Source organism: Taudactylus pleione, unplaced genomic scaffold, assembly GCF_031769625.1.
Source record: "Taudactylus pleione unplaced genomic scaffold, aTauple2 ptg000244l, whole genome shotgun sequence".
NCBI lineage: Eukaryota > Metazoa > Chordata > Amphibia > Anura > Myobatrachidae > Taudactylus > Taudactylus pleione.
The window spans coordinates 12,733,009-12,748,800 of record NW_028284646.1 but is presented as its reverse complement, the minus strand read 5'-3'; the positions used below and the strand labels follow the sequence as shown (position 1 = coordinate 12,748,800).

Here is a 15,792-nt window from a genome sequence, read left to right as displayed (position 1 = left end):
AATCTGGGAATACATCAAATTACGATTTTCTACAATAAAAGATCCCTCTAATTCCAAACAACAATATTAAGGATGACATGTCATGCACAAGGGCACAAGGAAGTATCGCGTAGTAGCAGTAGGATGCCGGGAGATGTAGTGCAGAGCTGCGGCGGATGTCGGGAAATGTAGTTTGTTTACCGTCATTATTATTACTGTCACTGTGAAACTGGAAGAAAGTATTGAAGTATCTGTTGTGACTGCACCATCTGACAGGGACATATTTACCGGCCTCCCCTGGGGGCGACATGGAGCTGTCAGCACTGGAGGCTGTCTGTCTGGCCTCCAGTGTAGCCCTGAGCAGTGTCTTCTATCACCTGTACCGGCGGCAGCGGGCGGCTGTGAGGCGCATAGAGGTGATGTGCTGCTGTAATATGTAACCGTAATTATAAGATGGTTTATTATCCCGGACTGTGCCCTCACTACCCTTCTTTTTCTGTCCTTCAGGCAGCTCCTAGACTACAGGTGGGCGCAGAGCTGAGGACATTGATGGGATCCTCGCAGGAGTTGTGCTATGCAGTACTTGAGGGTGAGTGATGACCACCAAAGACCCACATAACTATCAGTACAATGTGTATTGTACACAAAACACCTTACTAACAATCATGGAACCAGGGCATTATACATACATAACTTGTTGTAACTGCATTACTTAGAAGTGGAACTGCAATGGGTGCAACCCCAACAGAACGCAGAAGTGAAAGCATACTTGCCTACTCCCAGAATGTTTGGGCGACTTCTGAATATCGGGGAGCACTCCGGCATTCATGAAACTGTAGAGCAGCTGCCTGTATTCCACCCCAGTATCCGAGTGGTCCAGGGGTATGATGACGCGATTTGAGGTTAATCAAGTCATCGTGACCCTGTTGCTGCAAATCACATTTCACAGAGGCGGGCAGGGCAGTGATGACCAGATTTTCAGCATCACATCAACCCGCACCTTCCATTGCTACCACCCCATTCGGATCAACTAGGGAGAACAGGGCCGCAACTAAGGGTCGGCCAGGATGGCCCTCGCCAGGGGCACTGGCCGAGTGGGGAGCATCCCCTGGCTCAGCCTGAAAAACCTCTTTGGGTTGGGTTGGCGGCTGTACCCAGAGAGTACATCGCAGGGAGGTCAGTGATGATGGAAGTGACATCGACACTAAAGATAATTTTTTTTTTTCTTTGGTGATGACAGTGGACACCATGAGCTGTGCCCTGTCACCATAGTTGGGGTGAGCTTCCTCACTGAACTGGTATTGTTATTATTATTTCTACATTCAAGGGGAGTATAAAATGACACAATATAATTAGTTTTCCTAGGTGATGGGGGCATGACCAGGTCATGGAGGGATGTGACTAGTGCTTAAGAAGATCTGATCTCCCTCCAAAGCAATAGTGTGCATAGGACTGCTTGGTACAGCACTGCATTCATGTTAGTTGGACATGATGGACTCCACAAGGTTTTTAATTATGCTTCAAGCCATACTCCCCTTTCTGCACTGTAACCCAGGTCATGCCCTCCTTACATTTTCTATATTTTGCCCGATGTTTGCATATATATCCTAAAAGGTCTCTTATCTTGACCCTCAGTCCTCCCCCATTCCTACTACACCTCTCCTGTCCCCCCTTTTTCCCATCCTTCTTGCCCAATATCCCTCCTTCCACTGTTACTACACAGTCTCATTCTCTTCAGTTTCTCCTAAGGACCACTAAGGGCCTGATTCAGCAAGGACCGCAATTGCAAAGCTGCACGCAGGCAACTTTGCAATTATATCACGCCTCCTGCTACATTACGTATCCGAGCTGCATTGTCCAATGCAGCATCGGATACTCTGCGGACCATCGGCCGGCTGCGTGACCCATGGGGCCCCGCAGCCGGCCGCCTCAGATTAGAGTAAGAGGCCAGGAAATCTCCGTCAGCCGATGGAGCTGCCGCCGCCCCCCTCCCCCCCTCAAAAGCCAGCAGACTGTCAATTACTGGCAGTCTGCGTGTGGGACCGCAGACCCTTTCTGCACATGCGATCAATTTATGTATTTTACCCCTCCTACACTTGAAGTTTTGGACAGGGTTTTCAATAATGTGTTACATAGTACAAATGGCCAAGTTATTAGCAAACATATTGATGATGGTACAGGGGGTTATTAAGTTCTTCACTTTACCAGAGGCACCTAGACCCCTAGATACGGTCCTGAAGGAGAATAACTTAAAAAGGTATGTAGATGGCAAAAGTGCGTAATTTTTTTTACAAATCTTAAGTGTCTGACCCACTACAGTTTAGTTTGAATGAAGATAATTCCTCTTTCTACAATGTGGTCTGTTTATGCATTGTATTTTACTGTTCATATATCTTGCCATTGTGACTTGTCATTCCTGTCTTGTTTATTCTGTTCTGAATGTTGGATTTCCCTCATGTACCCATCCCTTTTCTTCTCCTTTTTTTTCTGTACCCCATATTTTGTTCAATCCTTAATAAATAATTATTGATGGAAAAAAAGGTAGGGATGAGTGGGGCCTGGCAATGCTGTTTTACTCTTCCACAGTCATCGCTCTGCACTCCTAAAAGCAGAGCAGCATTCTCAGAGAAGCCCCAATCCAGACTTCTTTGAGAGCATTTGTGGATGTGGGACATTTGAGCTGCATTGCAGGACTCTCATACAGGCTTTGCTTTGGGGATGCAGTGTTCTGACTGTGATTTCAATCCCTCCAACATCCTGTCATATTTACAGAATGTGATAACAATCCACTTTTTTCCATTGTAACTACTCTTTTGAAATAAATATTAACTTCAACTAAAACTGGGAGTAATAATCATTATTAAGGATTGCATGTCACATGCAGAATAGGGTTGTTGTGCAGTTGATCAATGCTAAGAAATAGGAACAACTATGAACAGTGCATGTTTTCTGGTACTTTTCACATTGGATTGTTGAGACACACATTATTACAACTATGCTCCTATGAGGATAGCCACAAAACCTAGTAGACACCTGGGCGACATAACCGCCAACCCAGAGATCTGCAGACCAAGCGGCCAATTGGTAAGCCAGTACGCACTAAACAAATTTGCCAGTCAATGTATCTGCGCTGACATCTCAACTGGGTTGAGATGTCAGTCACTGGCAGTCCATCGAGCAAGTGTATGGGAGGTCGGCAGGTCAGAACCAGATGTGCCGATGTATCTGAAGATATATCGGTATCGGCTGTGCTGCAGGACAGATGTGATATGTCTGTGAACGACACTGTTCAAACATATCGCTGTACACACCTGCCACTGCACTATACAATATGTAGTTTGTTAGCTGATTGAACAATATATTACACAGTGTCTCCCCAGCCCTGCACTGTTGTAGAGACCTGAACATAGTAAATATAACTTTTAAAAGTACATACTGTCTTCATATGATGTACCTATTTATTCCCTTTTTTTGTGTGAAGACCTTTTTTTATGCGAAGATCTGTGTGAAAATTTTAGCATCTGTGGGTTGTGGACAGTTTTCATCTTCTAATGGGAGGAGCTGGGTTAATTGGGGCATTTCTATTTAAATGTGGATCAGTAGTACTCGTTCCCTCTATTGCGCTCACAGGCTTGACAAGATATATAATTGAGATTAGAGTGAATAGCATGCATTTATGGAGCTTTTTGGTTGGCTGCAGAACCTCTTTCATCCCACAAAGGGACTCTTTAAGAGAGATCAGGAAGTGCTGTTCTTTAGTAATTTTTCTTTATCATGGGTATACAACCTTTTTTTTTTTTTAACATTGTACAACAGCCACTTTTGAAGACATTACTCACTTTATGGGGCTGCAATGACGCATTACAGGTTGAGTCTCCCATATCCAAATATTCCGAAATACGGAATATTCCGAAATACGGAATATTTTTAGCATGACTGAGAAAGTGAAACCTTTGCTTTCTGATCGTTCAATGTACACAAACTTTGTTTAAAGCACAATTTATTAAAAATATAGTGTAAAATAACCTTCACGCTGTGTGTATAAAGTATATATGAAACATAAATGAATTTCATGTATGTACACAAACTTTTTTTATGCACATTTTATTAAAAATATAGTATAAAATGACCATCAGGTTATGTATATAAGGTGTGTATAACACATAAATGCATTCTGTGTGTATATTTGGGTTCCATTCCCAAGATATTTCATTATTTTATGTAAATATTCCAAAATACGGAATATTCCGGTATCCAAAATACCCATGGTCCCAAGCATTTTGGATATGGGAGACTCAACCTGTACTTCCTTAAATTTTTAAAATAGGTAAAATTTGCTATAGGAACTCTTTGTAGTCATGCCATACCTTTCAACATTGTTAAAAAGTCCCCATGGGGATAGAATTGACTGCACCACCGCAAAGTGGCAGGGTGTTATCAGTGGGGAGTGTGATCAAGTCCCATGTTCTTATGGTGTGTGTTCCCATGCTCTTATGGTGCGTACACATGGTACGACTTTCATGAACTATAACGATATCGTTCATATCGTTAACGTTCACTTTTTTGCAGTCATCAACCTGACAACAACCTGCGACGCCCTTTCCCGCATGGATGATAAAGATATCTTTCATCGTCCATGCATGCAGGCCAACTTGGACGATATCGTCAACTTTGCCTGTTCAGAGATGTGGCAGGATGACTTCACTGAAAGATATCTTTCAAGTCATTGTTGGTACAGATTGTACCGTGTGTATGCACCATAACCCTTTAACTGTTGGCTTCCTTCAGTTCTGCAGTAACTCATTCCCCTGCTCGTTTCTGTAATGGTGCGTACGCACAGTACGATTTTAATGAATGATAACGATATCGATCAACGATAAATCGTAAGTTTTTATGCAGCAAACGAACATCCCGCATGGACGATAACGATATCTATGGTCATTCGTACAACTTGGACAATTTCAACACGATAAGGATCTCTTTTGTCAGATTTCCCCTGAACTCTCCCCAGCAGCTCCCCGGTAGTCGTGGACACGATTTGGTGTTAAAAAGTGTCCAATGTGACAAACGATCTATTGTGCATCCTTAACTTTTTCCAGTGCATCATGTCTGAGATTGGCATGAGATCTGCAGCAGGCAAGTTCTGAAGATGCGATGTACGACCAGCAGGTACATGCATCAGCATCGTGATCGTGAGTGGACACTCAAGATTTGAACATATTTTACACGATTTGTCGTTCCGATGCTTCGAAATCTGGCAAATTATGTAAAATAGGCACCTTTTAAGAGATTACTTCACTGAAATATCTATCATAAGCTCCGTAGAAATGATCAGATATCGTTTTCTGATTGTCCTGCCTGTGCTGGATGTTCGATATCGAACATCCAGCACATGCACCAACCCCCAAACTACTATAACGACCTGCGATCAACGATCGCAGGTCCCTATAGTAACCAGGCTAACCTGGTCGATATCGATAATCTGCGCCTACATAGGCCTGGTGCAATGTTCGATGGTATGGCCAATAGTGTGTCCGATGGCGTGTATTAATCAGCTGTGGCAATAGCAAAAAGATGCAGTTGTGTTGCAGCAATAGATGCTACTAAAACTTGAAAGCCAGTTGTCTCACTAATTAACTGAGTGGCTTTATGCAAGTCACCAGGTATCATATTTCCTATTTCAGGCTCTTCCATCTGGTACATGCAAGTTTCTGGTTGTATTATCTTAGCACAATATCCATCTGGTACCTTACCAATAATTTCTTTGGTGGAACTCAATGTATAACGATACCTAAAAGCTTCTCCCATTAGATTTAATTGAGCGTAACAGATCATGATTCGTAGATTAATTATCAGCTCTCAGTGAGAAAGTAATCGTCTGATTATACCCCGTCACTTCACAATTCCCTGGTTTATTGGGGTTGGTTATGTTCAAACACAAAAGTGATCTATCTGCTTGGAATTGATATCATTTGAAATGAGGTGGTTTGGATGAGAGGAATTTTCCATCCAAGGTTTTCCCTTTTCGCAATTCTAAAATTTCCGTGGTATTCAGCGGAAATGGCACCAACCCTACATTATGTTGACCCTGTGGCACATGTGAGCAGACCCAACAATCAGTTTGATTTAAAACTTTGCCTATCATGCTATGATAATCCTCTAAAGGATACCCACCCCAGTACGGGTTATATTTAGGTTGGCACCTTTGGATACAGTTCTCATCAACTAGGGACCCACAAAACTCACAAATACAGGAATCTTCAGACGATAAACCTCCACATCGTTCCCGGGTATCCGAAATAACAGCTCTTTTAAGAATTACAGCACTAAAATTGGTCAAACACTCCCCTGATTGACATAGCACTCCTCCTGACTCCACTCCATCCGCGCTGCCATCAGCTCCCATCTCCTCTATCGGTCCCCCGACACAGAAACTGGACATTCCCAAACCAGCCAGGATGGTGAACACTCTAGAAGAGAATATGAAAATGAACACAGCAGGCCAGTCCATTTGTCATAACAAAGACCTGCAAATTTCTTTTAGTTCAGGTATCTCACTACGACCTTTTCAATCCTCCCGGAACAAGCTTGCGATCGACAGGTCCACGTTATCAGCCTTGTCTCCGCCTTGTTTCTCCACCGGTTGTTTGACCTTTTTGCAGTGAGTGGAATGGACCCAGGTATCTCTCTCAGCCACCTTCAAAGATGTAGTACTTGTCAGCAGGACCTGGTACGGGCCTTCCCACCAATCAGTCAAACAACCTGAACGCAAGAAATTTCTGATCATAACATATTCTCTTGGTGCAACATCATGACAGTTAGTTTCAGGCATATCATGGGACAACAATTTCAGTTTCTGCTGTTGCTGTTTTAACTATTTACTCATTAATATAAGATACTTTACAGTTACCTCGTTGTTACTCTTCAAGTCTTCCTGTGGACTTATAATCAAATGAGGTTGTCTACCAAACAGTGTTTCAAAGGGGGACAGATTTAGAGGGGGTCTAGGAGTGGTCCTTATACTATGCAGGGCCAACAGTAATGCTTTGGGCCATCCTAGTCCAGTCTCTGCCATGATTTTACTTAACTTATTTTTAATAGTCCCGTTCATCCTCTCTACCTTGATGCTGGCCTGCGTTCGGTAGGGGGTGTGAAGTCGACTATTGATACCCATCAGTTTACACATATTTTGCAAAACATCACCTGTGAAATGGGTACCCCTGTCACTCTCAATAATTTTAGGGATACCATATCTGCATACAAATTCCTGTACTATTTTCTTGGCTGTAAACGCAGCAGTATTAGTGGCTGCTGGGTAGGCCTCAACCCAGTTAGAAAATACGTCAGTACACACTTAGGGGGTCATTCAGACCCACTCGCGAGCAGCAGTACGCTCGCAAGTGGGTCGATGGTCCCCACTGCGCATGCGCACGAAGGAGGGAGCTCCGTCGTGCGCATGCACGAGACCCGGCGAGCGAAGGACTTTCCATCGCTCCGGGTCTCGCACCAAAGGGGGCGTGCTGTCGATGTTGATTGACAGCACGCCCCCTTTGGTGGGCGTGCCGGGGGCGTGCCTGCCAGATGGAGGCGTTCCCATGGGAACGCCTACCGTCTGAAGCCAGCCCCACTGACATCACTAGTGATGTCAGTGGGAGTGATTTTGGCTCTGATAGAGCCAAAATCACTCCTGGGCTTGTGGTTGAGAAACCCGACCACAGGGTTTCACTCGCAAGTCCGATGGTCGCGATGGTCAAGACCATCGCGACCATCTTGTTGCACGCTCGTATATGCTGTGGGTGGTGACCCACAGCTATACGAGCATCCAGGAGGACGCTCCATATTAATGGAGGAGGGCCCTGATTCAGAGCGAGCGCTCTGGTCAGAGCGTCCGGCTCTGAATCAGGGCCTTAATACATACTTGAGATTCCTGTAGAGTGGTAATTGGATGAAATCAATTTGTATTACCTGGAAAAGTCCATGAATCGGTGGAATGTGGGATGGTTTGGTAAGGATCGCTTTCCCTATGTTCTTCCTCAAGCAGGTCACACAGGACATTGCTCTCTTTTCTGCTTGTGAAGAAAAACCCGGTGCGCATCGGTATGCTCTCACCAATTTGCACATACCTTGCTTTCCCAGATGAGTCAGACCGTGTGCTGCCTCAGCCAGGCTGGGGTAATATGCTTTGGGGGCTACTGGCTTACCTTGTCCGTACCTCCAGAGCCCGGAGGACTCTTGCCCACATCCCTTGGACTTCCAGATGGACTTTTCCTGGATTGAACACAAATTTTGCATCTCAATTAGTTTCAGCATATCAATTGTTTGGAAAGACATAATTGTTCTGTTGGTAAAACCATTTTTAACCCTGCTGCCCATTTTGCAGCTTCATCGGCTCTGTTGTTGCCTAGTGACACCGGGTCACTCTCACATGTATGGGCTTTGCACTTAATTACTGCCACCGTTTTGGGCAGTTGGATTGCTTTTAAAAGATGTTTTATGTGTCTGGAATGTCCAACTGGTGTGCCTGCTGCTGTCACAAAATTTCTCAGACGCCATAGAGCTCCAAAATCGTGCACGACTCCGAATGTGAACCTAGAGTCAGTGTAAATGTTAGCAGATTTGCCTGCTGCCAATTCACACACTCTTTTTAGTGCTACTAACTCTGCCACCTGGGCTGAGTGAGGAGGACCACGAGGTTCAACTTCTATGATGTCTGTGTCATTTACAACAGCATAACCTGTACATAACTCACCTGTGTCTGTTTGTCTATGACAACTCCCGTCCGTGTAAAATGTCACATCCACATTCTCTAAAGGTGTGTCACCTATGTCAGGTCTAGCAGTAAAGGTCTGATTCAGATATTCGATACAATCGTGTGAATCATTATGTCCGCTGAACTCACTTCCCACCAGCAACCTGTCTCCTTCCACCCTTTGTACATCATGTTGTACATATGGTAAATACGTTGCTGGATTCAGCATACTGCATCGTTTAACAGTGATGTTCGCAGGTGCAATTAGAGCTAGTTCCCATTTGGTAAACCTAGCTGAAGAGACATGTTTGGTTTGGGCAGAGTTCAACAGAGCAGATACAGCGTGGGGAGTGTAGACAATCATATCATGGCCCAATACTATGTCCTCACTTTTACTCACCAATAGAGCTGTCACTGCTACACTTCTTAAACACGTTGGGAGTGATCTTGCTACATTGTCCAATTGGGCACTGTAGTATGCTACGGGCCTACTGGCATCACCATGTTTTTGTGTGAGGACACCTGCAGCACAACCATTCGGCTTCCGTACAATATAAATCAAAGGGTTTTTCATAATCAGGTATTCCCAATGCAGGAGCTTTTGTCAGACTATCTTTAAGATTAAGGAAAGCCTGCTCTAATTCCTCTGTGTGTATGACATGGTCGGGCTTTCAGGAAGAGACTAAGTCCTGTAAAGGCAAGGCCAGAATAGAAAAACCTGGGATCCACATTCTACAGTATCCACACATTCCGAAGAAGGTAAGAATTTGCTGTTGGTTCTGCGGCAGTGTCATGTTCTGTATGGCCTGGATTCTGTCATTTGTGAGATGTCGTAAGCCCTGAGTTAGGCAGTGTCCCAAATACTTTACTCTGGATTGGCACGGCTGTAATTTGTCTTTAGCAACCTTATGTCCTGTGTGCGAGAGGTGAAGCAACAAAAGTTTAGTATCTTTTAAACATGACATAAACGAATCAGAACATAACAATAAATCGTCCACATATTGAATTAGAACAGACCTATTGGCAGGTTCAAAAGATTGTAAACAGTCATGCAAGGCCTGGGAGAAGATACTGGGGCTGTCTATGAAACCCTGGGGCAATCGTGTCCATGTGTATTGTACACCCCTATATGTGAAAGCGAAAAGTTACTGACAGGATGAAGAGGTACAGAGAAGAAAGCAGAACAGAGGTCAATGGCAGTGAAATGGGTTGCATTTGGTGGGATCTGCATAAGAATGACAGCTGGGTTTGGCACTACGGGAAATTGGCTTTCTACCACCTTATTAACACCTCTAAGGTCTTGTACCAACCTGTAACCCCTCCCAACACTCTTTTTCACTGGGAAGATGGGATTGTTAGCTACACTAGCTGTACGAACTAAAATTCCCTGTTGTAATAATCTTTCAATTATTGGATAAACTCCTAATTCTACCTCCTGTTTTAGTGGGTACTGAGGAATTTTTGGAGCTTGCCTACCGCTTTTTAAGTTTACCATTACGGGACTTACGTTTGCCATTAATCCAGTGTCCTGTCCGTCCTTGGTCCAAAGTGAATCTGGAATTTGGGATAACATTTGATCTACCTGAGATGGATTTCCATTTACACTGGTAGAGTAATACATTATCCTTTGGGGAGTGTCCAACATATCCCTCACCTCGTGCGCAACTCTCTCTGGGATATCTAGAAATACACCATCAGGGGTGCAATATATGACACATCCCATCTTACATAACAAATCTCTTCCCAGTAGGTTAGTAGGAGCCACAGCAGCCAGAAGGAAAAAATGCCTGGTATGCAACGGCCCGATAGTAACCTCTGTGGATTTTGTTAAAGGATAATGTTGCACTTTACCCGTTACGCCCATTCATGGTACTGTCTTGTTGGTTACCTGTAAATTAACGGGAGATTTTATCACTGACCTGGTCGCCCCTGTGTCTACAAGAAAATGATATTTAGTACCAGCTACATCAACCATCATGACTGGCTCTTCCCTAGTACCTCCCGTTAACCTGACTATCTGTAGACTACAGGTATGACCTGACCCCTAGCGTTGGCTCCCACTCTCCAATAAAGCATTAACGGCCACGATTGGAGCTGGTGCCTGTTGGGCAGTTGCTGATCTCTGTGCATATCCCTTATGGGGATATCCAGGTTTTCCCTGATTTGGGGGTCCTACCCTTTTTGCCGTACAGTTTCTTCTTACATGTCCTGGCTGGTTACAATTAAAACACGTTCGTGGATTGGATGAAGAAAAGGGTTGTTGTGCAAGTTGTGCAGGAGGAAGAGGTGGTGGGTATGGGTAAGGATATTGAGGGAAAGGATATGATTGGGGATATGTAGTTTGTGGATAGTATGGGACTTGTGGTTGTTCAGGGTAAGTGGGATAGGGTTGTGTTTGCAGTGGTGTGGGACTAGTGAGGGCGTGTAACTGTTCAGGTGCAGGTGTGTGTGTGGGTGCAGGTGTATCTGCTGGCTGTGATGTTACCGTCATTCCTTCCAGAGCTTGAATACTGACAGCCATTAGTTTCTCGTTCTGGGTCTCTCTCTTCTTTGAGATGTTTTTATCATGTTCTGTGGTAGATTCTATGAGTGTATCTATTGTGACTCCCCTCCAGCCAGGCTGTGAGGTCTGAACCCGGGTTTTTAGGTGCTCTTTAAGGCCATCCATGAGTATGGTGACAATCATTCCCCTGTGGTGAATGCTATCTTTAATATCATCTAACCCAGTGTACTGGGTGATAGCCTGCAGAGCCCAGTCGCAATAATCTTCTGCAGATTCACTCTCCTTTTGCTTTATGGTGAAAATTTTGTTCCAGTTAACTACTACTCGAAAATATATACCCAAATGAGTTATAATGCGGGAAATATTACCTTGGTTTACTTGGTCTGTTAAGGGAACGTCACCATCCCATACACAATCCGTGATAAATTTTGTCACGTCGGTATTGTGTGGTAGACAGGCCCATAACACCACCCGCCAATCTTTATTGGTGGGCTCATGATAACTACCCAAATTTCTCAAAAATCTTTGACATTTGGCTAATTCCTTTTTGGGATCGGGGAAATTATTTATGATGGAATTTAGCTCTGCTCTTGTCCAAGGACAATGCATTACCACATCCCTTGTAGGTACAACTCCGTTCGCGTCCGCATTCCCATTTGGAACAGTGATTGTCCGAATGGGATGCAGACCGGCCGCAGTGCTACCTTTGACCTTATTACCTGGCTGGGGGTTTAATCTGTTGCTGCATCGTACAGTATTAACAACTTCCTCCACGGGAGCAGAGGAGTTTAACACTTCCCGTGCTGTTACAGATGGAGATGGTGGCACCACTTGAGCTTGTCGTGGTGTCGCATCTAACATGTACACAGCATGCGAAATGGCAGACATAACAATAGGCTCATCATCCACATCATAAACATTTTCTTTATGGTTACTTAAGAGAGGGTACAAGTTGCTTGTTAGATTATTATGAGTTTTTTCATGACTGTTTCTGCACCTCCATCCACATAAGGTGGCGGTGGTGCGGTTGATCTATTGGCAATACCTTCCGCAACGCTACCTTGCCACACTTGCGCGCCATTTTGCGGCTCGCACGCATTGCAATCCAGCGCCGTGGGTGTATTTGCTGGCAATGCGCTTGCAACGCTAGTTTGTGTCGCTTGCCCATTTTTAAGCCACGCATCCCCTTCATGCTGCCACAATTTTAAACATTCATAATATTTTACTTTTTTCTCTCGAGAACGCATCAGACTGATGTGATCCCGGACATTATCCAATACATCTTTATCAAAACTACCAATCCTGGGAAACGGTCTAACACTCTTCATCGTTATTTTAAACCATATGTCACAATACCTTATTGCATAAGTACCGTACTTAGTATGCATAATACGATGGGCCGATCCAAGCGTCGCTTCCATTAGCAGCACATCATTGTCTAACATTTCTATTGTTTGCGTGGCTCCCATCTTGGTACAACTCCTACGTTTTTCAATAAAAATTTAAACTGGTGAAAGACAATTAAGATACTTTCACTTACCTGCGGACGCCTTTGAAAAAGGGTGTATCCGCAAACCCTATGGAGGACTTCTAGACGCTTCCACTCGCCTACGGAAGTAAATACCGCTTCCGCTTAGCAATCCCTTTTTGACTACCTTTCAACTGCTAGGGGGCAGCAAAGTACCCTTTGTGTTCCAGTTGATTTCGTCCACCCTCCCACCAGCTCACAATCACAATTAGACGAAAATTATGCAGTTCAATTATAGGGCCAAATGTAATAGGGTGAGAGTTTAGAAAATGTGAGAGTTTAGCAGTAAACTCTCACATTGGTTGAGTTTTATCTTCAAAATGGGAAAACATCTGAATGAGATTTTAAATCGTGAGAGTTTTTTAAGTCTAAAAAAACATGCAAGTTCGCTCTGTTACTTTGTTTTTGGACTCTTACATTGGTAAAGTTTAAAAAGTGTCAGAAACTCTCACTTTTCTAAACTCTCACCCTATTACATTTGGCCCGTAGTGTTCAAATAAGCCTAACAGATCACACACATTGATTACTGAACACTGTAATCACGCTGGGGGCCGAACCCTAACAAAAATAACAACCCATACACCTGCTTTGTGTAAAGTAAACGGTAAGCTGCTACCGAGTCACTAGGCCAACTCCTGCGCCTAACACTTGAGGGTCCTACAATACCCTTAACATTTAGGTCACGTGTTACACCCTAAACAAATACTCACTGATACACACTTTATTCCTGCCCAGAAAAATACACGTTAACCCAGATATTATCAACAATTGATAATGTAAACTCAATGGCTTTGTTTAGACATGTGGCAGCACAACCGGAAAATGCGTATACGCTATTGTGCAACTAGTCGCATACATAATGCGACTACCACACAAAGTGCGTCCCTATTGCGCGCAAAAATGCTTCACTATGAGCCCCCAGCTAAGGATACTGGCTATATACCTTCCTACCTATACCTTCTAAAACCTGCCTATAACCTCTAAGATTTACGCTATTTGCATACGCAGTCATACAGTAAAATAAAGACCTTAGACCTTGAACATGTGTTTCCAAAGCACAAAGTATTATTCAACCAAAGTACAGATAATACACGCTGTGATCTAAGTACAATTTAGCGCAAAGAAATTATACAGACCCAAGATACAGTCCTACATATGCAAGCGCTTTGGGACCAGATTCCGGCATCAGCAAGAGACCTCCGTCAATCATCAATCAGCAGAATAGACTAGAAACCCAGGGTTAGAGCACACATATTTATACCCCCCAGAAATAAGCTGAACGAAAGAGAGGTCTTGTTGCAATTCCATTGGCTCTCCTTCATGGTGCATTTGTTACATGGCACTTAACAGGTTGATTCAAATGGCCACAGTCCAGCCTCCAACAGCTGGTTGCCTTCGTTTTCCCACCTCATGCAAATCTATACTGTTGGTTTTTCAAAGTACATTTTGGTTCTTTATGTCTTTACGGTCCATAAGTTGCGAACGCATGTTCCGATCTTCACACCGATGATACCAGAAAGCTGTGGATAAAGTGCAGATCAATATGATACCAAACACGGTTTATTTATCATGTATTAAACCTTAGATACCAAATAGTCTTTATTTCACAGCATTTGTAATAAATGTATAAAATTGGGATCTTTTACTTTATAGCTATGGAACCTTTTGTTTAAGTGTGCATTATGTAAGTATTAGGGATATGAGAAAAGACGCTAGTTAGGTTTATCCGATTTGGGGCAGATGTGCACGTATGCAGCTAATAAACAGCGTTCGCATGCAGGATATTGTGCATTCGCTTCTGTGCGTCATGTTAGCAGCGCAACTGTGCGTAATGTGCGCTGTTTATGCATGAGATTCTATTTATGATGGATTTAACATATATATATATATATATATATATACACACATATCTCATTCCTTACTAACAGTACACATGGTACGACTTTCATGAACTATAACGATATCGTTCATATCGTTAACGTTCACTTTTCTACTTCAGGGTCCATAGGGTTCCACAGGATACCTTGGGTATAGGTGTGACGTCAGTCGCAGGGCACCAAAGAGTTAAGCTTTCAGCCTCCCAGGATGCACTAGGTCCCCCTCCTATACCCCGCCCCCGGGCCAAGGCACCTCAGTTTAGTTTGGTGCCCGGCCGGAGTCGGGTGCACCTGTTGGAGTGGGGGCTAGAAGAGCCCCTGAAGCTTTTTCTTCATGCAGCTGTGGCTGCACATCTGGATGAACAGCATGGACAGTCAGTCCTGACGTCCATGCTGTCTTCCCTACACCCCGCCGGTACCAGAACACCGGTACTGATCCGGGGATGCTGGTGGGCGTCTGGGGTCACAGCTAGCGGTGACCCCAGATGTTCCGGACCATGGCCGGATTCAAGGGGGACAGAGGTAAGCAGCGGGGTTCCGCGGTGGGTCCCCGCTGATCACATGGTCCTAAGTCCCCAGGCAGGGGGCTCCCTGGGGACTGGCTGCAGCGTGGAGCCAGGCGACCAACCTGCGCTTCCACTACCCCCTGGGACAGCGGACCGCAGCAGAGCGGTAGCGCTGCGGCGTCCCAGGGGTTAAATGCATGCCAGGGGAGCGCGCCTTCCCTGTCTCACAGCCGGCGCCTCCCCCGCTGCACACAGCCCTCTCTGCACTGTGCTGACTGGTCCTGTGTCAGCGCTCCTCCCCCAGGCCAGCTTCTCTCTGCTCCTCGGCGGCCATCTTCTCTGCAACGCATGGTGAACGCTGCTGGAAGTCTGGAAGGAAGCATCGTGGTCTGGGTCCCCCCGCTGTGGCTCAGGTCTGTGTATGCAGCGCTGTGTCCTACCAGGCCCTGTGTCTGTGTAGTTGAGTGATCAGCGCTGTTAGTGCAGGAATTGTTATTTCTCTGCATTGTATGTGACTGTGCTAGCGCTGCCTGTAACTTTTCTTCTCTAAACTGTCAGCTTTATTACTGTCCCTGTTCTTTCTGCTAAAGCCCTTGCGGTGCGGTGCTGCAGGGTGGTCTCTCGCCTATTTAATACTTAATTGGTGAGAG

The 15,792-nt window shown here is 44.6% G+C and overlaps 1 protein-coding gene across 2 annotated transcripts in view; it reads left to right on the top strand.

The window, feature by feature from the left end:
- The first annotated feature begins 208 nt into the window (after positions 1–208).
- LOC148516681 (mitochondrial ubiquitin ligase activator of nfkb 1-A-like) overlaps positions 209–15,792 on the top strand; it is a 79,653-nt gene continuing 64,069 nt past the window's right edge. For both annotated transcript variants that reach the window (XM_088479771.1, XM_088479770.1), the window contains exons 1-2: positions 209–395; positions 487–568. In XM_088479771.1, the coding sequence (XP_088335897.1) occupies positions 288–395; positions 487–568 (190 nt within the window). In that variant the 5' untranslated portion in view covers positions 209–287. The remainder of the gene's footprint in view (positions 396–486; positions 569–15,792) is intronic.